This window comes from Toxorhynchites rutilus, chromosome 2 (genome assembly GCF_029784135.1).
Source record: "Toxorhynchites rutilus septentrionalis strain SRP chromosome 2, ASM2978413v1, whole genome shotgun sequence".
Taxonomy (NCBI): domain Eukaryota; kingdom Metazoa; phylum Arthropoda; class Insecta; order Diptera; family Culicidae; genus Toxorhynchites; species Toxorhynchites rutilus.
The window spans coordinates 77,655,916-77,681,205 of record NC_073745.1 but is presented as its reverse complement, the minus strand read 5'-3'; the positions used below and the strand labels follow the sequence as shown (position 1 = coordinate 77,681,205).

Here is a 25,290-nt window from a genome sequence, read left to right as displayed (position 1 = left end):
TTGTGCACGACGCCTTAGTAGAATTTTTGAATGATGATCATGGTATGAATTATTGAGGCTTCGAAGTATTCTCAGTTCATTTGCCTCTTGCCTTGGAAATAAACAATTTGGAAAACTAAACTAAACTCTCGGCTTCGTAAAAGGCCATTTGGAAAGTCTCGCTGCCGTCTGATCAATGGCTGGATCGTGAATGTTGTGGAATCGCGAATAGTACTCAATTAATAGAAAACGGGCGGAGCTTACGTTACAATATTTCCTGTATCCACGATGAATTTGCTATTTCTATTTCTTATGGCGGGTTTACATTAGGGAGATCTATAGCTATAGATGGATTTATTCACGTGAAATAGGTGTAAACGGGTGAGAATAAATATGATAGACTTATTCGAGGTATATATAACTTGAATAAATTCAGCATATGTAAACGCTTGTGAATTTCTCACTGGTGAGAAACCACTAAAGTTGGATGCAGTTCTACTTCAGGTGAATAAATTCACCGAAGATATGAATATATTCATTATAGAAGTTCACGCTAGTGTAAACGGTTGATGCAATTTCTATAAATCTCATCATATTTCTTCATATGAATATATCACTAGTCTAAACCCACCCTTAGAAACTTGCTCTGTTCTCCAATTTGGCGCCAATACTGATTGATTTGGTTACGGTAATGATTTTTCGTTATGGTTACACGTACCAAATATTTTTAAAAAAACGAACGCCAGATGAACCAACCAGATGAGCCGGCCGGGCCGCAAGTTGAGTATGACTGCATTAAAAAAATCATTAGTTGATATTTGATGCTGCTGCAAGCATAGACTGCATGTGTGAATTGATGGAGACGCGGACGTTTCTTTCCGTGACGTTCCATGTGCATCGCACGTTACACGTGTACCTAGAGGCGAATGAACTGCAAAGTTTAAAGCCTCTTAAAAACAAAGAAAGAAGAAGTTACACGTGTACGCAGCATGAACAACCTTATGTTGCTATTTGGTGTGGTGCATGATAATGATCGCAAAGCCTTCATATCAACAGAAGAACTTCACATTCGAGTGTTCCAATTTTTTCCAATAAATCAATTGTGGCACGCGTGGTGTGGCATGAGGGACGAAGGAACTTTCTTTCAATGAGTGACAACAATGTTTTCTACATCACTTTACATTTTTCAATGAAATAATGAAATCATTTATCAATCAATTCTGTTTGATATCTTCTGAAACTTCGCAGATTAAAACAGACACTTGGATATAGTTTTGAGGTTTCCCTTCATACATTTCTGCATCGCCCCAGCAAATAATAAATAGCTCTCTAGTTGCATTCTAGCTTGTCGAGCATTTGTAGAGTTAAAAAATAAACATAGATATAAATAATTATAACTTTTGTTCGCGCACGCCAATTGACTGTGAATATGAGAAGTATATCGGTCGCTTTCCATTCGTAATGAGTTAAATCTATATAAAACATTAAACGTTTTTTAGGTTCCTTAAAGTAAGATACACAGATACATCACAGGGCAAAGTTTACGAAGCGCAGTACCCTTCCCCTTTAATTCGCTGGTTTTCAGTTTCTTTGGATAAGCTTATCGATGATTAAAAAGGAAAAATAAAGAGTGTCTACACTATTAGACGTAGAGTTTGAAGAGATCGAACGATTAGGAAGTACACGACGTTGCAGGTTCATAGCTTGCAATCACTGATAATTGACATATGCCTCGGCAGCTAGTGTGAACGGGATACTGTGATCGATCTCGCCCGGTAGCCTAGCGATCATAGGTATCCGGAGTAGTTGTTGGTCCAAGCAGGACGAAGGATAGAGAGTGGAGAATGTCGAGACCTGTTCGAGATTTCCGGAACATTCATTACCACCAATCGGTGCTGAAGCCAACGGATCTGCGGGGTATTGTCCCGTAAAGGCGCCGGAGTCTTCGGTGGCGAGTTGCATCAATGCTAGAGCTCCCTCAAACTTTCGATTATTTTCTTCCGGTCGATTCGGTTGAATGGTGGTAAGCGTTTGCTCGCTGAGAGGACGAGCGCAGTCTTTGCTTGCAACCATCAGAACCGTGGGACGCATCTGATTTGGATCCATGGCTGTTCCGTTCGAGTGCTGTTGTCGTAGGTTGCTGCTCTCCTGATTGAGCTGTTGCTTCAGTGCGGCTGTCGAAGTGGTGCTAGAGAGGGCTTGCGGTGAGATTATGTTCGGCTCTAAGGGTTTAGCTAAATCATCCTGCCAGGCGTCGCGCAGCCATTTCTTCTTGGGATTGAAAGTTGACCGAGCAGCTGGACATCGAACAACGGATTCGTCACCAGAGTCATCTTCCTCCTGACTGGTCGGTTCCTGCCACTGAAGCAGTTTGGGAACGTTCGGTTTGGTTTTCGCCGTGAGGGGACTAACCGCTAGTCCCATTCCAGCATTCATGTCTAACTCACACATCAATCCTTTGCGACTCTTGAATGGTGATCGGGGCGTTAAGGGGGACAGGAGCATTTGTCCGTTGATCGTGTGATTTTCATTGTTGCCTATCGACTGGGATCGGTGGTGTTTGTTTTCATTCTGGGCGTTCTGATTGGTTCGCTTTGGAGTTTTCCGTGTAGGAGTCCGATCCTCTCGTTCCATCCTGTACTTCTCCAACCATTTCAGCACGTCACCATTTTGCTCAGGAATGGCCTGAAAGACGAAATCATCACACCGTTTGAGCGTTTCGTATGGATGGTCCGGACAGTGTCGGTTTGCATGGGTGAATCGCATTTGGCAATTGGTGGCCGAGCATATGAAGGGGCGCTCTCCAGTATGCAACCGTTGGTGAGTCTTCAGCTGTCCACTTTGAGTGAACGCTCTGGCGCAACCGGGGTAGTCGCAGTGATAGGGACGCTCGCCTGTAATTATACGGGAAAAGAATTATTTATTAGTATTAGTATTTATTAGTATTAGTATATTCTATATTGGAAGGCTAGTCTAAGAGAAACACAATCTTTGGATTGTATTAAAGTTCATTCGTAAAAGCTCAGATCCCATCTGTTTATTTTATTAGGCTCATTAGGCAACTCAGCTGTGACAGAGCCGAAGTTATTCGTGTACATTTTTATCTACGATGATTTTGTCGTATATTATACAGTAGCTATTTTTTTGACGTGAGAGTATTCCTATCTTATCGATACACATTTTTATCTATTACACAGTAGCCATTTAGGCGTAAGAGTATTCCTATCGATACACATGTCGCGTTTTCTCGGCGTGAGAATATTCCTATTGTTCGAATTTTCACAGTTGGACCGAACACAGCGGGACTGTTGATATGCGGCTTCTATTGTTGTGTTACGAGAGTCACTATTTATATTTCGGGAATTGGCAACACTGATGTCATGTGAGTCCATCTGACGGTTCCATCGTAAAGTTTGACATTTTTGACGATATACGTACTCAGAACATTTTTTCATACGGACGCTATTTATTTATTTTATATTCAGTTGAAAGTTTGGTCTCGGCAAAAAAATGGAACTGAATCGTGAACATTTTCGTGCGATGATTTTTTACGACTTTCGACGTGGATTATCACAACAAGAGTGCGTCAATCAACTTAATTTGACTTTTCGCGATGAAGCTCCATTAAAAACCACTGTGTATCGCTGGTATAGTGAATTCAATCGTGGTTGTAGTTCGCTGTCCGACGAGTTTCGTGAAGGTCGTCCAAAATCGACTGTAGTGCCAGAAAACATCGATGCTGTGCACGAAATGATTTTTTTTTTTTTGTCTTTATTATAGTGACTTTCAACTCATTTGGCTGGTTCGTCACTTTTACTTCCATTTTTGGAAGAATGTCGGGAGTGAGAATTGAACTCGTGACCTTTAGCGTGAGAGGCATGGATGTTACCACTACGCCAGATCGGCTCCACCACGAAATGATTAATATAACCTATTGTGAGATTGAGGCATCCCTAAGCATTAGTTCCACCAGCATATATGCGATTTTACATGAACACTTAGTTGTGCGAAAATTATGTTCACGTTGGATCCCACATAATTTGACAATCGCTCAAAAAAAAAGGCTCGTGTCGATTGGAATAAATGCTTTGAAAATTGGTTTAAGCGCATGCAAAAGTGTATCGATCATCGTGGCGAGTACTTTGAAAAACAATAAAAATATATTCGCAGCTTAACTATTTGTTTTTGTTCCTATTCCCGAAATATAAATAGTGACCCTCGTATAAATAGTACCAATTACCGATGCAGCAGACCGTAATGTGAGCTGTAAGGGACTGAGATTACCGTCACATGATGATTGTTGCGTGGACGTAGTAGCTAGAATAACATACAAAGATTGTCAGTTGAGGGCCCTGAGTTATGCGCTCTTGATCGTTCGGCTACGAAGACCCCCGAATAGATCATAGTTTCAGATAGGTGAAAATATTTTGTTTGATAAATGGACAATGATTGAGGGAATCATAATTTATGGATTATGTATTATGTATTATGTAAAAAATCTTTAGCTTTCAAGAGAAAATATTTAAAAAATATAGCGCCCTCTAGTCCAAAGCCATGAAGAAAACAACAAAAAACCAATACAATCAGTAATTACAAGAACAGAACCCAATTGTTTTGCAGGCGTAATATTTTTTCGATATAGACTAAGTAATTGGCGTTAACACATTGCGGACCGCTCACGAGTTTTCTCGTGTCTCGCGATCCGTCTGTTAGGCAAGGCGCAAATTGAGACGCTGCGTTTGTGGCACGTACGAGTCGTGTTGGTAGTCTCGCGTTCGCTTACGAGCGCTATACGCTTCTCAATTTGCGCCTAGCCTTACGGATGGATCACGAAATAACCCGTGTTTTCTACGCTTGAAGGTTATATCCTTGGTTTACCAAGAATCTAACAAGGCCTACCGATGGCTCGCCTTCATCTCATCCACATCGAAGCAAACGATCTCATTCGTGGAATCCGAACAAATGAAACGTTCAAGTTCGCTCCAAAACGTGCGGTCCTTAATGTGTTAATTTGATATATCGATCATCTGATTCTGTCCAGTAGTTCAAAAGTTATGCATTTTAGAAAAAAGTTTTTTTTTGAGGAAAATGCAAAAAATTGATTATTTGGAAATCACTTCGACGACACGCATCAACCCCTGACTAATCTGGACTTCGATGGACTTTCAAGCATATTGTTGCAAGCATATTTCAATAGTTTGCTTTCAGTGCAGTATTTGAGGAATGGAAACAAAATTTTCAGTCAATACTTATTCATACATCTTTTATCTTTCGAAAGTGTTTGTCAAACCACTTCGTTTAGCTGACAAAGAGATATTATCGCCCAAACCAACATGCTAAATATGCTTTCTATATGCTGTCTCCTAACTGAAGCGAGAATGTGACTTGTATAATGATGATCATGGTTTCAATTACAGAGGATTTTAAATTTCACTAGTTATTAGCCTTAAGCTTTGAAAAAGGCCAATCTGGAACTGAACTAAATTCTCAGCCTTGAGAAAAGCCATTAGAGAGCCTCGCTGTCGTCTGGCCACTAATTGGCTGACTTATTCTCAATAAATTGAAAACGGACAGAGCTTGAATCGCAATATTCATCTATCTACATTGTCCGTAGAACGAACACTGCATTTGCTATTTCAATTTAATAAAGACCTGTTTTCTCACATAGTCCTACATAAAAAAAAAATGTAATAGTTTATTAGATTATCGTTTGTTACACACACAAAATTGTTTAAAATAAAGTAACACCAGGTGGGCCAACCAGAATAGCCCGCCGGCCCCATGCATTAGAAGATCACATCAAATAGGACCTCAAAAATCTACGCAAATTACATCGTTTGGCCTCCAAACATCGAGCTCTATATAAAAACGGCCTGCGAGAGCAATAATCAATTTAAAACGCCTTCAATTTAAAAAGCTCCCCTGCTCCAACACATTGCGAACGCGCGTTCATTGTCCCCGTTGCCGCCGGTGGTTTCCTATATACAACTTGAGAGCCGCTGCCACATCGACCGTGTTGGATCGTGTAACACCGGTGGCTATTAAAACCCAAGCAAGCGACAAGAGAGGGAAAATAACAAGACCAATGTGAACTGTTCACCCCACACAGTTTCCAAACTACATGTGTCTAAGTGTGACCAATTCCGGTTGTGGTTTGTGATGCTTTTTGGGCCTAAAATAAAATAGTTTCTTCACGAGAAAATAACAAACGCACCCATAAACACAAAACACGCCGGAGTCGAGAAGAAAATACGAAGTGGTTTTAAAAACCACGAGCTTTATGGCATCAACACAAAAAATCATACAAACGTAAAAAAGAAGGTGAAACGCGTAAAAGGAAATAAATTCGCGAAAATCGCAGCTCAATTTGGCTCGGTGGTGTTAGATTTTGGCGAATTCCGTTGCATATTTGCTGCTGTTGGACGCGGGGTGGTGTCCGATTCAGCCGAGATGGGCCAAAGCTTCAGCTGGTTCGAATTATATAATTATGGTGCAGAGGTGGTTTGCATGCACGAGCTCGTTTCATACATACGTACATAAATAAATTGAGCCGGACGAAAAAGATTCCGAAATAGGAAGCGAGATTTAATGAACATGAAAATAGTCGGTTTCCGCTTTATTTGCAAATCATCGTTGCAAAATAAGGAGAAAAAAAAGATACAAGAAGAGCAGTGCCACGTAGAAGTTTCCCCCAGATTGCAGATTTTCGTGGTTTGACAATGTGAATGAATGAATGAATGAATGAATGAAAGTTTGGAGTATCGAAGATCGATCGATTCGCGGTAGCTTCGCAAATTGGAACCTGAACATATCACATATCATAATGAATTGATAGATCAATTCTGTAAACAAAGATGTGACTACGATGGTAAATTTAGTGATAAAGTCAACTGTCAATTTAGATTTTTTAAAAATAACAAAATAAGTACTAGAATGTAAAACTTTCTGACTAAAACAACAACAAATACTATACGCGACTATAAAGGGTGGGACGATCAAAATTTGGTTGGAGAAAAAATCGTGTAGATTATTCAAAAAATCATCTATTTTTTCAACAAGTAGTTCAATCAATACTATGCAAAGAAAGAAATATTCATTTAATCTGCCAGGCACAAACAGCCGTGCCTTAAGCTTAATACCCGCCATTAATGTTTTGGACAGCGACCCCGTCGCAGAACGCCAGTTTGCTTTGAACTACCTTCAATTTTCAGTCATTTTTTGTTTCTCCTCCAAATTTCGCTTAACGAAAGTCCAACATCTCTGGGGATTGGGAGGGTTGTGATTTTTAAGCATCATTATCGCGTTATTCATCACTTTTTTACCATAATGACAGGATGCCAAATCCAGCCAAAACATAAAGATTTGGTCTGGTTTGTTGAAAAAAGTTAGGAGACAATTCGTCAGGCATTCCTTGACGTATATGTCCTGGTTGATGCCCTGTTGAGCGCGGAACTCTCCACTTGTACACTACGTCTCGAATTGAGAGGTTGGGATTGCGCTCAACCCTTCCGCTACGAGCGTCGTCGTCAGTATGACATCAGGGTCATACTGCACATCGATCACACCAGCGCGATATGCATACTTTTCGGCGCAATGCTCCGAGCGGTTCAGCGGTAGCACTCCGACGGAGCACACTGCCGTAGAGAAAGGGTTGAAAGTGCACTTTTTCCGTCGTCGCCGAAGCTTCCTATTCAGCCCCGATCCAGGCCCACTGGTAGACGATGGAGTTCCCTGATCATAAGAACAAGCTCAAATATAAATTAATTTTTATATTTGAGGCAACCGCAATGATAAACTTAACCTTGTCTATGGCCGGGGTTGTGAAAACAAATTATTCCAGCTTGCACCGGTTCATGCATATTTGTCGTTCACGCCAAAAGTCGAATTTTAGCGTTACGTAATTTGTGCATTTGTGCCTTTTTGTCGTAATCAACCCGTATCGTATAAAGTGTTCGAAAAATCAAACAGAAGATTTGATGATTTTTCATGGCTATGACTATGGTAATGTTTTTGCCGCAATTGATAGCTTAATTTATTAGCTACCACTTACTATTATTTTAATCTAATGTTGTATAATTTTGTTTAATCTAATTTCGTGGCAAACAATTCGTTTTGAAGAAAGTATGTGCGAGGAAAGTATTGCTTCCTTTCTGTATTATAGTGACTTTCAACATTTTTGGCTGGTTCGTCACTTTACTTTGGAAGAATCTGTAAACTTTTCTATAGTATTACTTTGATAAAAACACATTGTGATGTAAGAAAAAAACCATAGGATGAACCTCCTACAAGAAAAAAAATGCAGGTTTTAGCCAATGCTTTTGTTTGACGATTTTTCGCAATTTTCCTAAAAATAGAATAGGGGAAAAACATTTTTGAGCATTAAGGTTTCTTTAGTGCCAATAATCGAAATTATACCATGGCTTTCGTAAAAAAAATATTTTTGAAGCTTCATAGTTGATATGTTGAAAGGGGTATAGACAGTAAGGATTCGAGTTAATACTTCGAAAGTAGTAACTGCGAATATTGTATAGGCGTAGAACTGTGTGTCGATTCATAAATCAATATAAAGTACCGTTTTTAGCTTGGTAAAACTTCTATAGAAACGCAGCAATTGATAGTATGCTTTAGTGGAAACTACTATTGATTCGGTAGCAGTGTTCTCGAGTGGATACACTTACTTCAAGGATGGCCTGTATCTACAATCATATTATGAATTCAACAAAACGTTTTATACAGGTAGAACACGTTCGCCACCAACGTTTGTCGAGAATAATTTCAATCTAAACAACAGTTTTTTTAAGTTCTATGAAACCAGTTGCAGCAATAGACAGTCGGTTCAAAACAAAATTGTCGCACGATTTCAAAACATTTTTGTCACATGTGTAAAAAAATGTTTTCGCTTTTTCGCTTATCTGTTTCATCGTTTTAAGTTTCTTATGATGATTTCTATCAGGGCTCGGCATAGTCATATTCAACTGAGAATTGTCAGGGAACTATGAAGAAATTCCCCTTCGTATTCAATTGGAAATGACTTTCGGCTTCTTCCAGCAGTTTCTCCGTCAACATGACTCAACAGTCAGTCGGGCGTTTAGTCGCTATCTCCCACTACGACTTGACTAATTCATTTCATCCTTTCCCGTCGAATGGACTTCATTGCATTTTGATGTGACTCCTTCCAGACTGAATTCGTTTCTCTCCTTCATGTATCACGTATGTAAGTATCCGAGATAGAAAATATAAGGTGGGACGATTTTCAAATCTGTGATGTCACAGATTCTGTTTGTGTGTGTTACTTTTCTTATAATAGTTCAGTACATAGGAAAAGCATTGTTTTCAAAAGTAAAAATAATCGGATGAAATAAACGAACTTTTTTTGACGTAGGACTACGTCTTACATTGAGGGTGCCAAATCAGAAAACAGGTCACGTTTTTATGAAATAAAGTTAACGTTAATAACTATTATTGCTGCGAACGGATTTAAACGATTTGCATACCAACTGAATCGGAAATTTTCTAAGATTTGTTTGATATGCTATACATTACAATACCATAGTCTGTATATGGTTTGAATTGATGAAAATTGGAAGCATTCCCATTTCCCCATACATTTGTTCTGTCCATTTGTGTGCCCTTCCGAACAGAGCTGTCAATAACGAACAACTTATGCAGCCGCTAGAATGGAAACACCGTAGGGGGATAGCGAAAAGAGAATATTTGCGAAGTAAACTTCACCCTTGCATAATAAATAAGCTGTCGCTAGCGTATTGCATCTCCTCTGAGGAAAATTCTCAGAATCTTTCTGTGCCCGAAACCACAAAGGTCGCTTATTCTGCTCGATTTGTGTTTTATGTTTCCCCTCGAGCTGTGAACGCTAGCGAATATTCCACTTGAAGTTCATCTGACATTGCAATCAACACAACCATCCGAGCCATGGCAGAGCAGGCGAAAAAATAGAAGAGTGCAAATTAATAAAGGTCGCTTCTAGCCATCAGCGTTTGGCTTTGTGTGTATTGCTTGTATTCGTTGCGCGAAACTTAGAACTTGTTCATCTCCTGTACATGTGAATAGCACACCTCCGAAATATTCAGTCACCATTCGTATTTGCTCTCGTGTGTATCGGCTCTGTTCTGATGCAGCAAGCTCTTAGTTTTGTTGACTGAGAGTCTAGAAACGATTTTCCATAAACGGTCATTCCCGCGATGTTTCATTTTTATCGCTACAACTTTGTGCATCTGTTAGACGCGTGTTTGATACTTGTTGAATGACGATGCACGGAAGATGACTCTCGTTAAATAGTCAGTGCAATGCGTGCATTGATATAAAGAAACAAATTGCGACATATGACCAATTAGTGTATTGTTCTCGCAAAGGCAAGAAAGAATCGTTGCTTCGCGAAATGATTCTACAAAACCACGCAAGCCATTAAACCTTTTCAGGGTCCCCGGAACTTTTTACTAAAGAGTTATTCATGAAATTTCGACGTATTCGCAAATAATATCCGAAATGATAAACCAACAAATTAAAAAAAAAAAGATCGCATAGTCCTACGTCCTAAGCGGTCGTGTCTCGCATACAATCCCTCGAATTTTTCTTAATTAATGCTAGTGTTCATAATCTTATGGGCCCAACTGACATTTTAGCAGGAATTTAAATTTCAGCTTTATTGAGGTATTCTAAACTCAATTACAATTCTTTTTAATTTTGCTTCTCGTCAAATAACGCTAGAATTTTATTAATTGAGCTTCTTCTTTCATCTAAACAGCTAAAAATACAAATTATACAAACTACAGCATTTACTTCATTCAAGTTCATTCAAAAAGCAAAAAAAAATCAAGAGGAATGCATGCGACTTAAAGGGTGTGTCACATCAAATTGCATCACGGAAAAAACGCTGTAGAAATTCGCCCAGTAGACCGATCCTTTTGAAAATTTTAGACAGTAAAATAATTAAACAGTAAAACTATTAAACAACTTTTGGCATTTTCTTTTTATTCATACTTCGAGCCCAAGCCCGTATGCTCGCACCTTCCTCTTTACCCCGTCCATAAGGTTCTGTACAACGTCAGGTTGTAGTTTTTTTTGAACAGAAATCCATTTTCTCTTGAAGTCCGCCTCCGATTTGACAACTTTTGGGTTCTTCCGGAGGGCCTGCTTCATAATCGCCCAATATTTCTCTATTGGGCGAAGCTCCGGCGAAGCTCATAATCGCCCAATATTTCTCTATTGGGCGGGTTCATTTCCTTTGGCACGAAGGTGACCCCGTTGGCTTCGTACCACTCCAACACGTCCTTTGAATAGTGGCACGAAGCGAGATCCGGCCAGAAGATGGTCGGGCCCTCGTGCTGCTTCAATAGTGGTAGTAAGCGCTTCTGTAGGCACTCCTTAAGGTAAACCTGCCCGTTTACCGTGCCGGTCATCACGAAGGGGGCGCTCCGCTTTCCGCAAGAGCAGATTGCTTGCCACACCATGTACTTTTTGGCAAACTTGGATAGTTTATGTATGCGAATCTCCTCCGGAACGCTGAATTTGTCCTCTGCGGAGAAGAACAACAGGCCCGGCAGCTGACGAAAGTCCGCTTTGACGTAGGTTTCGTCGTCCATTACCAGGTAATGCGGCTTCGTCAGCATTTCGGTGTACAGCTTCCGGACTCGTGTCTTCCCCACCATGTTTTGCCTTTCGTCGCGGTTAGGAGCCTTCTGAACCTTGTATGTACGCAGGCCCTCCCGCTGCTTGGTCCACTGGACGAATGAACTTGACAAATTCAGCTTATTGACGACATCCCGGACCGAACTTCTCGGATCACGTCTAAACTGCTTAACTACGCGCTTGTGATCTTTTTCACTGACGGAGCATCCATTTTTGCCGTTCTTCACCTTCCGGTCGATGGTTAGGTTCTCGAAGTATCGTTTTAGTACTCTGCTGACCGTGGATTGGACGATTCTCAGCATCTTACCGATGTCCCGATGTGACAACACCGGATTCTCGAAATGAGTGCACAGGATTAATTCACGACGCTCTTTTTCGTTCGACGACATTTTTCCAAATTTACGAAAAATTGACAGTGAAGCATGGCCAACGTGATCTATACACTCTTATCTGATTATAAGCGGAAGCTGAAGATATAATTCCTAAAAATTAAATTTCTACAGCGTTTTTTCCGTGATGCAATTTGATGTGACACACCCTTTATATGAACATACATCGGCTGTCGCGCTTTGTTTTTCTCATTTTTCAAGGTTTTTCTGTGTTTATTTTTTTTGGAGAAAAAACGATTCAAATCCTGGAAGTTAGGTATAGCTATTTAACCGACAAAGAATTTCAATACAGTGGAATCCCGATTATCCGCGGTAAGGATTATTCACGACAGCAAGTTACAAAGTAAATCTATAAGTCTTCCCGGAATATATCAGTGAGTGATAGGCTCATGCACATTTGTTTTGATCATGGCTTTCACATCATCTGGCGCACTTGTGTACACGACCTTGTAGATGGATAGTTTAAAGATTTATGTATCGATGAAACATAGTTTTGATGCTGAAATATCTTTTTGTCGTGTTTGGAACCCAGTTTTAGTTCTTTATTGTGTTATCCGCGATTTTCATTATTCGCGGCCAGACTATTCCGTGGATAATCGTGGTTCTACTGTATTTCGAATAACCATTTCCTGAATGTTCGATACCTTCGTCTCTCAGCTACATGTAACAAGTATCTAACGTCACAAAGTATTGCAAGAATTCTGCAGAAGGATAATTTTTCTTTGATAAATTCTGGTTCGACCAAAAACGTAAATGAACGAAATCCGACTCACAAAATCGACAGTGCATGTGCACTAGGGGGGCAATGGATGTATAGAAAAAATTCCATCGACGAATTTCTCAAACCGACCATGAACAATTTGTTTATTGGGATGGGGGAGGGTGTGGTTGGTAAAGGAAATTTGGAAAATCGAAATATTTTTTCGATGCCAAACGACTTGAAGATGCATGATCTGGTGACATCTCGAAAAAATTTTTTGGAGAGGCACCTTGGAAGATTTTTGAGGATCAAAAAATCTAAATTCGAGAGCTTTGAGGCACTCCTAAATCATGTCCGATTGAGCTGAAATTTTGCACAGATAATTTTTTTGGGGCCAATATACAAAATGTACGTGGTCGGTTCTTTAATTCAAAAATATTTTTTTTTCCATACTTTCATTCCATTCAAGTCCCAAAAGTCGATTTTCGGCCAATTTTTTTTTTTGGAGATGACACTAGATCTCGACGTTTCGCATTTTGAAGTAACTACTTTTTTGCATGAGGAATCAAGTTTTCGTTTCACTTTATTCAGACGTAAAAATTAGATTGTGTACGCGGGTAAAGAGATTCGTGTCCTGGGGGAAGTAGAAATGTGGGTTGAAGTCAGTTAAATGAAGAGGCAGATTTGTATTTATTAGTCACATCAATTAGAATAATCATTGACTTGAATAGTTCATCAGTCATCCTCGCTCTCAACACTCATTAATTAATTTTCTAGTCAATTCAAATTATGTTGACGGTGAATACCGAAGTAGTCCTAGTCGGAGCGAAGCTACTGAGAGAAGAGTCGATTTTCATTTTTTATCTTCGAAATTTTCGGACTCGATTTCGATGATATTCGATAATCATCGATTTGTTCGCAGTCGAAGGAGTAGACTCGTCAATTCCACTCTTCTTGAGTGGTGGAGACAATCTAACAAGACTCAGAGTTTTATTGTACGTTTGTTCTTAGACCTATGTTCTCGTTTCACACCAGTCAACTTCTCTACGGGTGACTCAGTCCATTGAATAAATTATCGCTATATCAGATGTGGGACCAGACACTGTACTAGGTTCATGAGTCACACTCTGAACATACTTCTTAGGGAGTGATCTTTGCACCAATATAATTTTTAGACTACAAGAAGGCTGCATATGACGTTATTGTCGTTTTAACTGTCTCAGTATTTCTTGATTCTGCAAAAGGAGCATTGGAGATCAGTTTTGTTCTAATTATATTTTGCTCTTTGAGGAAACCGTGCAATTCTGCTGTTTAAACAGTGGTCATTGCACCTGCAATTGTTATTATATAGTTATTCACTCTCGCGAGCCCTTCCAGCATACAGCCTCGTTGTGTCGGGATTTGGTTGAAATCGGCTATCGAACAAGTTGCGGGCAGTTTTTATTGCCTCGCCATTGCCACTGTTCTTTTAAGAAAATCCAACTGTTTTGCCAGCTCCCGAGTTTTTTTTTGTCCCATTTATTTATTTCAGGCTCATTGGCATTTTAGCTGTAACAGAGCTGAATTTGAATCGTGTACATGTCACATATTTATCATATCTATAATTAGCACATTACACAGTTGCCATTTTTCGGCGTTAGAGTATTCCCTTCTATACCATTCCATATGGTACACACATTTACACAGTAGCAGCCATTTAGGCGTAAGAGTTTTCTATCTGTTCTTCCATTATCCAGTTAGACCGGACAGCGGAGACAGTTGATTGATCATTGTTGAGTTATTTATAGAACACATGTCTTGGCAGAGCAGAGCAGTTGTATGGATGAATCGATCATATTTCGACCGTGGATCGATCTCCATCGCTGATGATTGTTGCGTGGACGTAGTTATTCTGTAACAACACAAAGATGGTCAATGAGGGCCCTGAGTTTCGAACTCACGATCGATCGCTTACTAAGCGAACGCGCAACCAATGTGGCTACGGAGGCCCCCATCTCCCGAGTTGACGGTGATGGATTTTGGAGATGATTGTGTATTTAAGTTAATTTTCTTTTTCCTCCTGTATAATGGAAATCTGAGAACAAAACAGCGAAAGAATAGATCGAGCATAACTGTTTACAAACAACGAAAAGCTGTCAAAAGCTTGCATTTCCGACCACCAGGAGTGTCGCTAGTGACACTGTTAGGAAGATCGACCGACGTGTTAAGAGTTGATATCGACAAAGAAGCGCTAATAACATTTTTCTTAGTAATTCTTTTGATTTTAATGACATGTTTCCTGCCTTGCTCATGTCGCACCATGACAGAATACCACCCTCCTGGACATATTTAGAGTATAGTGGAATGATCACTTGACCTCTGTATTATTGATTAGCTTACCAATTTTAACCTATTCACCTACAACATCGAGTCTCATAGATGGTGCACGTGCATATCATAGAACGTTGGACGTTAAACAGAGTAGTGAAGGAACTGACTTTTTCACGCTAAGATGATTGGATGCATCGTTCCGAAGTTGATTAGCTCTTGCTTATTAGGTTGAAATTCGTAGATGTAACTGTATTCTAACTGGATAGAGCACTTTAAAAAAAATCGAGACTACAATTTCTAACTGAGCGAATTAGAATTCATTTTTCATAAATTTATTGTGACGACTTAATTTTGACTGCTGTATTCTAGAAAATCGTGACAATGACGAACTTTGAGCTTCATAGATATATGTCTCGGTAACCCCTTTTCAAATAGAATATCTCGAATGATCGCAAATATTACACTGCAAAGGTGAGCTTAGAGCTAAACAATGCAATGTTACCTAGATACACACGTACCGGATAGCAAAATGTGATTCATCGTATACCCAAAACTATCCCTCCTTTATTGGAATAGCAACCTTCATATGAGAAAGAAAAACTCTTGATCCCTTTCCAAATTCAAAAGGATCCAGTCCCTCTCTCTACCTGCCCAATCAAGCTCGCAGATGTATTGTACAATTGTACTTTCTTCCTTTCCTTTTTCAGAGTTTCATTTCAGCATATACAATACAAAAGAATGCAGGATCCTTAAATACGCAAAAAAAGGAAACCTCTGCCGCTACGTGATGGTAAAGGCAGCAGCAGCACACCTTTGGGCGAGGGTTTAAAAGCGTCGTCGTCACGGAACACGTGCAAACGCATCATCCCCTTTCCTTTTCAAATGTGGAAACAAAATAGTTCCAATGTGATACACCACCACGGCCGCCAGGTCTCGTTGCTGGGAAACACAGCCGAGTAGAAGCGGCCATCAGCGCGTCATCGTAATCATGAACGATCCTGTTAGATTATGGCGTGGCGTGGCATGGCACTACAAACAGGGGCTCACACAACTAAGATGGAAACTGTTTCATTCGTAATAAGAAACACAAAAAAAACCAAACCTGAACGGAATTGGAGATTTGTTTGTTTGCGCAGCGACGACCCGCAAGCAAGCAAAAAGGTAAACCAAAACGGTTCTGTGCCGGTTGACACTTTTTAAATAGCTGCGCATATATTTGAGTTTTGCGTATAGAAACCTGTTCTGGGCAGTGGACTGTGCTTGTTGTTTTGATTAGATGCGTTTTGTTTTGTGTACGTGATGGGAATTACAGTTGTTTTTAATTTGGTGTGCGTTCGCCCCGTCTCGTGGCGTCACGTGGACAAGAATTCAAAACAAATAACACAGGAACTTTGCATAAGAAGAATCACTAACTATCGTTTGAAGTATTCAGATTGATGATCATTTATTCTTGCGTCTTTAAATGAAATCAATAAATTTAGAAACATTCAGTTCTGACTCAACATTTTGGTCGGATTTAAAACAACCCTATTTTGTTCCTATCCGTCATAATCCTATATACCCACGTACACACAATTCGTCTCACTATTCTATTTCTTTCCTGCTACGTTCCCCTGAACATGAGAGCCCATGTGTTCAACTAGTGCTGCTGGTATGCCAAAACGGTCCCCTTCGGTTTACGCTTTGTTGGTTTTCTCCCATTCCATCGCGGTCCCGCCGCGTTCTAAATGTGTAGAGGGTAACACCACACGTAGCAAAAGCAACAGGCTGTTGTTTACTGCGATTCTACTTATTTATTATTGTTTTCCTCTGATCCCCTTTCGATTCGACCGACCGACCGATCGGCAACTTTTTCATTAAATGGTTTAAATCGCTTTCCTTTGGTTCTCTTCTTCGTGTTGCTTTTAGCAACAGCTATGCTTGATCCATGATGCTTTGTGTTGTAGTTTTTTTCCCATCTGTGATGTTAATTTTCCGCATTTTTTTGCGCTGCTTCTGTGCTCATTACATTCCTGCAGGCATTAATTTACTATTTCTACATGCGATTTTCACCTATCATTCTGACATTGATCTGCGGAAAGCTGTTGTAGAACATTTTCGTTCCATTAGTGAAGCGTGGAAACTCACTACCAACGCCGGATTACGACGACGACGACGAATGAGATCTAGCTAGAATTGGGTGATTAGTGACTTCCGGCCGAAAGGGGAAAAAACCTCTCGATTTTGATACCCATTTTACGATTCAACTAATCGGCGAGACGAATTGTATAGGGGAGGCGCGTGTAAGACGGACAGCGGGGGTATGATGGACAGGTTGTTGGTTTGTATAGTTGCAATATGAATTTCAAATTCCTGTTGATGGGAACCCCTTCTACATGCTGTTCTATAATATTTAAAGGTACTTTCGTATTAGCGTCACCGGAGCAGAAATACAATATACAGGTAAACTTCGATATAACGTACATTTCACTTCCAAAATTGTACGTTGTATCGAATTGTACGTTACATCGAAGCATAATAAAGTACTCACAAACGTAGTCTATAATACATTATTGTGTTGCTGTTTTAGTAAAGTTAATGAATAACTTTAATCAGAAAACGAAGCCAGCCTTTCTCATGATGTTTCCCTTCGTACTGTTGATTAACGATTGATTCATTTAGAATCCGGAATCACAAAACCAGCTGTATTTCATGATTGATTGAAGGTACAAAACTTGTTTTAGCATCACAATACAGATGATTCATTGTTCTATCAGAAAAAAAATATTGAAAAAATTTTTCCTTTACACTTTGGAAATGTGTACGTTATATCGAGGTAAAATGTACGTTATATCGAGTGACGTTATATCGAGGGTACGTTATATCGAAGTTTCCCTGTATAGAAATTACTTGACCGGGCAAAAGTATGCTGTCCGACGCTCGCTAACGCTCGATCGGACCTAACTAAAGGATCGTCTCCTACGTTTCAAACTAACCGGGCAATCGATGGAACACAGGTTTGTTTGCGAAAGGCCGCCGCTTCCGACGGCGGGTCCGCGGCCGGCTCGGATTGCGTCACCTCGGCGGCTTAGGGCCGCCTCTGTTCCTTATCCTCGATTGATACGTTGACCTCAGAATAAATTTAATTAAGAAAAACCAATTCATAATGAAAATTGCGCTCCGGTGGCGTTTAACCTTAAATACCCCAAATCCCAAATACGCATTTTCTTAGCACTAAAAAATGACAAAACACTGCATACAACAAGGCAACAACAATACAAATAATATTTGAATGCCAGTGCGAACAATAAGAATGCTATCTATTATATTTCGGCTCCGGTGACGCTAATACGAAAGTACCTATTTAAACCATTCTATGACAATGAATACTGATCAAAAGTGGAATAGGGAAACAAAAACCGAAAATCAAACATGATTCCGCGTGTGGATTTAATTTTTACGGCTTCGATATTAAGCATTTTGAGGGGTTTAATTGCAAAATTGAACTCACTTATGGTTATATTTCGGTTTGTGAGTTGACACAGAAGCGATATTAGGTATGTACGGAAAAGTAAATTCATTCGTAAGGGTGAAATTTAAATTATTGAAATAATTGCACTGGTGGGGTTGAAATGGACAGTCACATCCATAATCACATCCAATGCATGATAGAAAGCGTAGGGAAGAAAACTCAACTCTTTTTTATATTGCTTTCTCTGTTTGTTCTGTTTCAATTACTGGACACTCAAACACTGAGAGAGAGCGAAATTATTCCTCTCGCGAGCGATAAACTTCTACGTTTCGTATATTATTAACCGGTCCATATTCCCCCACTACATGTCCATAATACCCGCATTGATAAAAATGTTCTACTTTTCGGCTTGTTTTTATTTCAGTAAAAATCAATGAAAAACACATTTTTATAAAACATTTGGCCAATTATTTCGAAAACCAGTATATTGGACAGTAAGAAACTGCTTTTAAGTTTTGGAAAATATGAGTTTCCAAAGATACAATTGAAATTCTTCTTAACATGTCCGTCTTACCCCCACTTCCCCTACTAGGTATTTAACTGCTCCGAACGAACAACAACAACAACGACGGAGTTGGCTGCTTTCGTGTCCTCCTTTTTCTTTTACCCAATTCGAATCTAACGAGAAGCTATTGGAAAGTAAAATGATAGGAATCGGTGAAATAAATATGGTGAGACGACGTGGGAAAGCAGCAGAGGTAGTGGAGGAGAGCACCGTCTTGCAACAATGACACCACTCCGTGGTGCAGATGGAAATAAAAGATCGATTGGATTGGAATAAACTTCACAGAGAGTAACAGAAAATGTATTTTTTTATCTCATTTATTTATTTATTAGGCTCATTAGCATTTTAGCTGTAACAGAGCCGGGTTTTAATCGTGAACATGTACATATGTTTATGTTTCTATATATTGTAAATTACACAGTAGTTAGTAGTAGCCATTTAGGCGTTAAGTTTTCTGTTCCATTACATTATGGTAAATTACACAGTAGTAGCCATTTAGGCGTAAGGGTATTCTTTCTGTTCATCCATTATTCAGCAGACCGGACAGCGGAGACAGTTGATATTGATCATTGTTGAGTTATTTATAGAACAGCAGCCCGATGAGTCTTGCAGAGCAGAGCAGTTGTATGGATGAATCGATCTTGGTGGCTTGGATGATGGTTGCGTGGACGTAGACGTATTCTATAACAACACAAAGATGGTCAATTGAGGGCCCTGAGTTTGAACTCACGATCGATCGCTTGGTAAGCGAACGCGTAACCAAGTGGCTACGAAGACCCCCAAACAAAAAATGTAGATCTCGTGCTTGATAGTCGTCATCAGATTCGGGATCGGCTTGATCGGTAGCACTTTAAATGCCAATGTTTTTTGCACAGTAAATTTGGTTTTGAGATAGTCATACCGTAATTATTGGGACTGCTGGAGGAACCTCTTGAGCTTGGTGTGATCTTGGACCACGCGACACTTTTGCACCACAACACATATGGACTATCGAACGATCAGTTCCTCAGTTTCTGTTGCTTCAACAAAGCATGCGCAAAAATGCTTGATTCTAATGTATTTGTATCAAACTTCGTTGTACGCATCCACGAAACGTACTGCTAATGGTCTGCCAGCATTGATACTGGGGCTTTGTGTCAAATTATCAACGATAGTATATGTAAAGTACCCTTCATTGTGTTCTTTGGAGGATTCCGGACATTCAGGTTAATGACGGAGACGGAGAACTACGAAGTGTACTGACTACCAGAATCCAAACTTACATCCAATTTCCGACCTATGTATATTTGATCTATGCTAGACCCATTCAGAGATAATGTTTAACGCAACAGTAATTGTGGCTCTCTCTGATTTAACCTGGCCGTATCGTTGAAATCTTCCACTTCTGGTTTCGTCATTCGAATCGTCGACACTTGTTGATGTTTCCATTATTGTTCCAATATATTACAACTATCATTAATTGAACTCTTTTGATGTAGGATTACGTCTTTCGAGAACATATTGGGGTACAAATTGAAAATCGACAATCGAGCACATCGTGAAAATAGTCCAATTTCAAACGCTTATTGCTCAGTCATTTCATGATGGATTGATGAAATTTTTGCGTCAATCGATTTCGGCACTCCATAACAATTTTTTATATTGAAGAAAATAATATGTCATGAAACTAACTATCGAACAGTCGAAATCATTGAAATTTCATATCAATGACCGATAGTGTATTGTAAACACTTGGTAAACACTGGTGGAGTAAACAAACAATACCCAACAACCAAACATAGTTGCCCTTTTCAGGGCCACCAAATCATTATCAAAGAGTTTAACGATGTAATTCTTCAAACATAACCAAAATCAACATATAGCCTAACGGTATCCTACGTCAACTACGCGGTCGCTATATACACGTATTGGAGAATAGAGCATTTTCTGTTATTTTTCGGCTCATTTAATGTAATAAATCGGGATGCCATAATATGTGCTAAAATTATCTTTGGGTGTACCCTGAACTAATCGAATACTTTTCAGCAGTTTGTTATTCGATACGATTCATCGCTTCAAATAATCGATTAATCACACTGAGAGCAATAATTAGTTAGACTAATATTTTTCATTTGCTAGAAAGCCATCTGGAATCAAATAAGTGCTCATTCTGCCTGGAAATCAATTATTATCTTTAATTTGCGTTGACAGCATTGAGCTTCGTTTACGAATTTAGGGGAGCGTCAAATTTCTGTAGGAAGTATTCGATTAATCGAACGACTATCGGGGATCACTAGTCGGGGCTTCGAGGTAGCCACACCATTGGCTTGATCCGGGCCGATCGGAAGAATACTGCTGTTTTCTTCGCAGTATGCTTGGGGGTTGCATATTGCTGGATGGTGTAGTTATCCTCCAGTCCCATTTTCAACAAGGATTCTTCTAGATTCTCGCACAAAATGTCGAAGTATAATCATTGGCAGTTATAACATCGTTGACCTGCGCTAAGTTTCCCACCCCAGCCCACAAGAAACAGCCCTACACAATGATGCTTACACCATCGTGCTTTATAGTCGGTTGTGGATACTAGGGATATATTCATGTGAAGAAATATGATGAAATTTATAGAAATCGCATCAACCGTTTACACTAGCGCGAACTTATATAATGAATATATTCATATTTTCGGTGAATTTATTCACCTCAAGTAGCACTGCATCCAACTTCAGTGATTTCTCACCAGTGAGAAATTCACAAGCGTTTACATCGCTGAATTTATTCAAGTTATATATACCTCGAATAAATGTATCATATTTATTCTCACCCGTTTGCACCTATTTTAACGTGGATAAATCCATCTATAGCTATAGATATCCCTAATGTAAACCCGCCATAAGACCTTTTTCGAATGTGAACATGTTGAAGTAATCAGATGCAAGATTTCATGCATCACTCAAATTTCATGCAAGATTTCGCCAAAGCAACGAGGAAAGTGTCACCCGTACAGTGATCGTTCGTTAATTGAGCCGGAAAATCAATACAATACTTATACGCTAGCGACAGCTTACTTACAAGGGTGGCGTTTCGTAAATTCGCAAATATTCTCTTTCCGCTATACCCCTTCGTTGTTTCTATTATAGCGGCTGCATAAGTTGCCCGTCATTGACAGCTCTGTTTGGGAGAGCACACAAATGTATGAGAAAATGGGAATGCTTACAATTTTTATCAATTAAAACCATATACAGAATATCGGATTGTAATGTGTAGCATATAAAAGTAATCTTAGAAAATTTCCGATTCGATTAGTATGCAAAACGTTTAAATCCGTTCACTGCAAAAATAGTTATTACGTTAACTTTATTTCATAAAAACGTGACCTGTTTTCTGCTTTGGCACCCTTAATGCAAGATTATGAAAAATGATTTTTTTTTGTAAATTATATAAAAATATATGTATTAACTTCACAATGATTTTAATGTGATTTATATAAACAAGATGTTGTCGCTTGAGACACTTATGCGATTATTTGAATAACATGAGACATTTATGTAAACAGTAGTTATGACACTTATGAACAATCTTTTCCATCACACCAAAATGTTACAATGGCTAAATACTGCTGTTATGATTTTGGTCCCACATTCCTATGCACTCAACGCCCTGTGCGTTGTCTTGTGTGGGTGACTACTTTGTTTGATACTGGGTATTGTTATCTATTACTCATAGGAGCACCGTATTGATTCGTGAACAGACATCAAACTTCGTTTTGGAAAAGCATTGAACTGATACTTGGTTGAGTCAAATATAAGATTGGTATGGTTTCATGCTGTGGTGGCTGAGAGCAGACAAACAACCACAAAGAGTTAATAATTTTGCTCCGGATCAACGATGATTCCAATTGTCGGGGCTTGGAGAGGGGGTATTATTTTCGCTGGGTAGTTCCGAGGAAGAATCGATTTTTCCTTTGAGCGTTATAAATTGTTTTCCGACTAAACGAAGTGGTATGATAGTCACTTTATTCGAAAGAAGAAATGTCTAAGAGTTACATGCCTGTTGTTTATTGATTGCTGAGCCAAAGTTAGTCCTACGTCTACCTTGCGGTTATATCACAGATATAACCCGCCTCGTTTTTTCTGCAACATTTTTAGTAATGCGGGGCGACAGTTTTTGAATTATTGCCAATACATTTGGGCATAAACAGCACGTTTACACCGATAGACAAAGGCCGATTTCAAAGCGGAGTTCAATATGCTAGTAATTATAAACAAGAGTAATAGTAAACTGCGAAAAGTTTACTGGATAGTGTTTGGATGAACGGAACGGAACTGAACGGAGATTAGTTTATAGTTTATTGGATATTATAGGCTGTAAGCCCGTTACCCTTCTTAATAAACATAGAAACAGAAAATACACATTTAAAACTTATACACTCAGTTGGTCTCTTAAAAATAAGCTCAATTTTCTTCGAATTTCTTCTGTTGTCATACTCACAGAAACCACATCATGTGGCATGTCAAACTCACGCATGAATCTAGTTGTCGGTTCATGCTGGGTGTAGTTTCTGTATCTAAGGGGTGGATTAAACATCTATATACTATCTTTGTATGTAAGAAATAAGAACGAAATTTGTCATTGAATCATTTAATTTTGAAACTGAATTACATTTGCAGTTTGAGTCGTTAGAAAAACATTCATTGTAGTTTGTCCGAGGTGCGAAATATTTTCTACATTATTTTGTTCTATAAACAGACAGAACTTTCCGAAGACTTGATACAAACTGTTGCTAATATTGACTTAAAGATTATTCCCCGTGAAACATCCAACATGAACATGATGAATCTTGTGCGAACCCTAATCTTCCCCGAATCATTCCAAACAAGAAATCGACAATGTTGGGTCTGGATTGTGCAAACATTTAGAAACCAGCCATAAATAACTCAAAGAAGTTTTAATGAATGATTAGATGCGGTTATATGATAGATTAAAATTTAATGATTGACAATGCCAAATGCTTTGATACTTCGAAATTCATGCTGAAAAATACGATTACGTGACATGTAGTCCAGTGGATTACAAATTTGTTATTGCTTTAGTTTTTTTGGCCGTGTCAACTATGCTATCGACTAAGAAAATTGACTCAAACCCAAAATGCATCATGGCAATTTAAAACACTTCGGCTCATCAGCACATATGTGCTGATGCGATCCGTTTTGATCTTGATCCCGGTTTCAATTTTGGCGAAACCATTTGGTTCGATCTAGCAGCTCTGTCCGAAACCCCCAACGGAACTCTTGGAGAAAAAGAAAAGCAAAACCCTAGAGGCCTTACATATAAGAGAAAAAAAACTGAAGCCCCTTTATTCTTTTTCGGCGAAGCAGGTGTTTAAAACCTGCTGCTCGGACCAAGTGGCCGTCTGCATTTAACCGAGAAAAAAAAAACCCAAAAGCTGCAAAAACACAAAAAATAAACACTAATATTGGTTTCAACCGTACCTGTGTGCGTCCGGAGATGGGCCTGGAGTGATTTCTCCCTTGGGAAGACTCGGTGGCAGTAACGGCACTTTATTGCCGACGGAGAAATGGAGCCTTCCACCATCAGGGTATTGAGTGCTTCGGATCGCGGCCGGCCACGTTTATTTTCCATTTTGTCCGCCGAGTTAGAACCGGGCTGATGCTTCCAATTGTTATTATTGGTGGTGGTTGGTGTGGATATTTTCGATGGGATAGCCTCTGGAGAGCTGCACTCCGATGCGGGGCTGACCAAAGTTGTTTCCGATGGCCACCCACCAGCACCCGAATGCCACTGATAACTGTGCCTATGATCACCCGGTGTTGTCATAATCGTGCCCAACGCTGTCTGATTTAGCGCAGGAGGACTGTTTATGTACTGTGAGGAAATCGTCTTTATTCGCTTTGGTGTATCCATTTTTGTTTTTTTCGATTCTCTATATCATCGAGCGTAATTTTTGCACAATTCACCTCACCACAATAGGAGAAAATTAATTTTCAACCAATGCAAAATTAAATCACAATTGTTTTGGTAATTATTTATCACTCGATACTTCGCACCAGCGAGTCACGCCGCGCGACGTTTTCAATTAATAAAAGAGACGCTTCTGTTGGCATCCATTTAACTACACACTCGAATGTTTTCTTCTTCTTTCCTTGCCAAACGCGTGATCCGCTTCATCCGAACACAACACAACACATCGAACGCAGCAGATACGACTTGTCTTGCGCAGATTCGTTACTCGACTAGAGGAGATTGTGTGATG

General features: G+C 39.5%; 1 protein-coding gene across 1 annotated transcript; it reads right to left on the bottom strand.

Annotated features, from left to right (window-relative positions):
• Window positions 1–1,142: 1,142 nt before the first annotated feature.
• LOC129767062 (zinc finger protein 1-like) lies at window positions 1,143–25,290 on the bottom strand. The gene is made up of 2 exons (XM_055767678.1): window positions 24,509–25,290; window positions 1,143–2,873 (listed from the first exon to the last, which is right to left on the bottom strand). The coding sequence occupies exons 1-2, from the start codon at window positions 24,939–24,941 to the stop codon at window positions 1,690–1,692; spliced, it is 1,617 nt and encodes a 538-aa protein (XP_055623653.1). The 5' UTR covers window positions 24,942–25,290; the 3' UTR covers window positions 1,143–1,689.

What these genes read in the sequence shown, in the direction of transcription:
- LOC129767062 (XM_055767678.1), bottom strand. Translation starts at nt 24,941, where the DNA reads ATGGATACACCAAAGCGAATAAAGACGATTTCCTCACAGTACATAAAC. An exon ending in CCATCTCCGGACGCACACAG is followed by an intron (nt 2,874 to 24,508) that starts GTACGGTTGAAA and finishes GTATAATTACAG; the next exon opens with GCGAGCGTCCCTATCACTGC.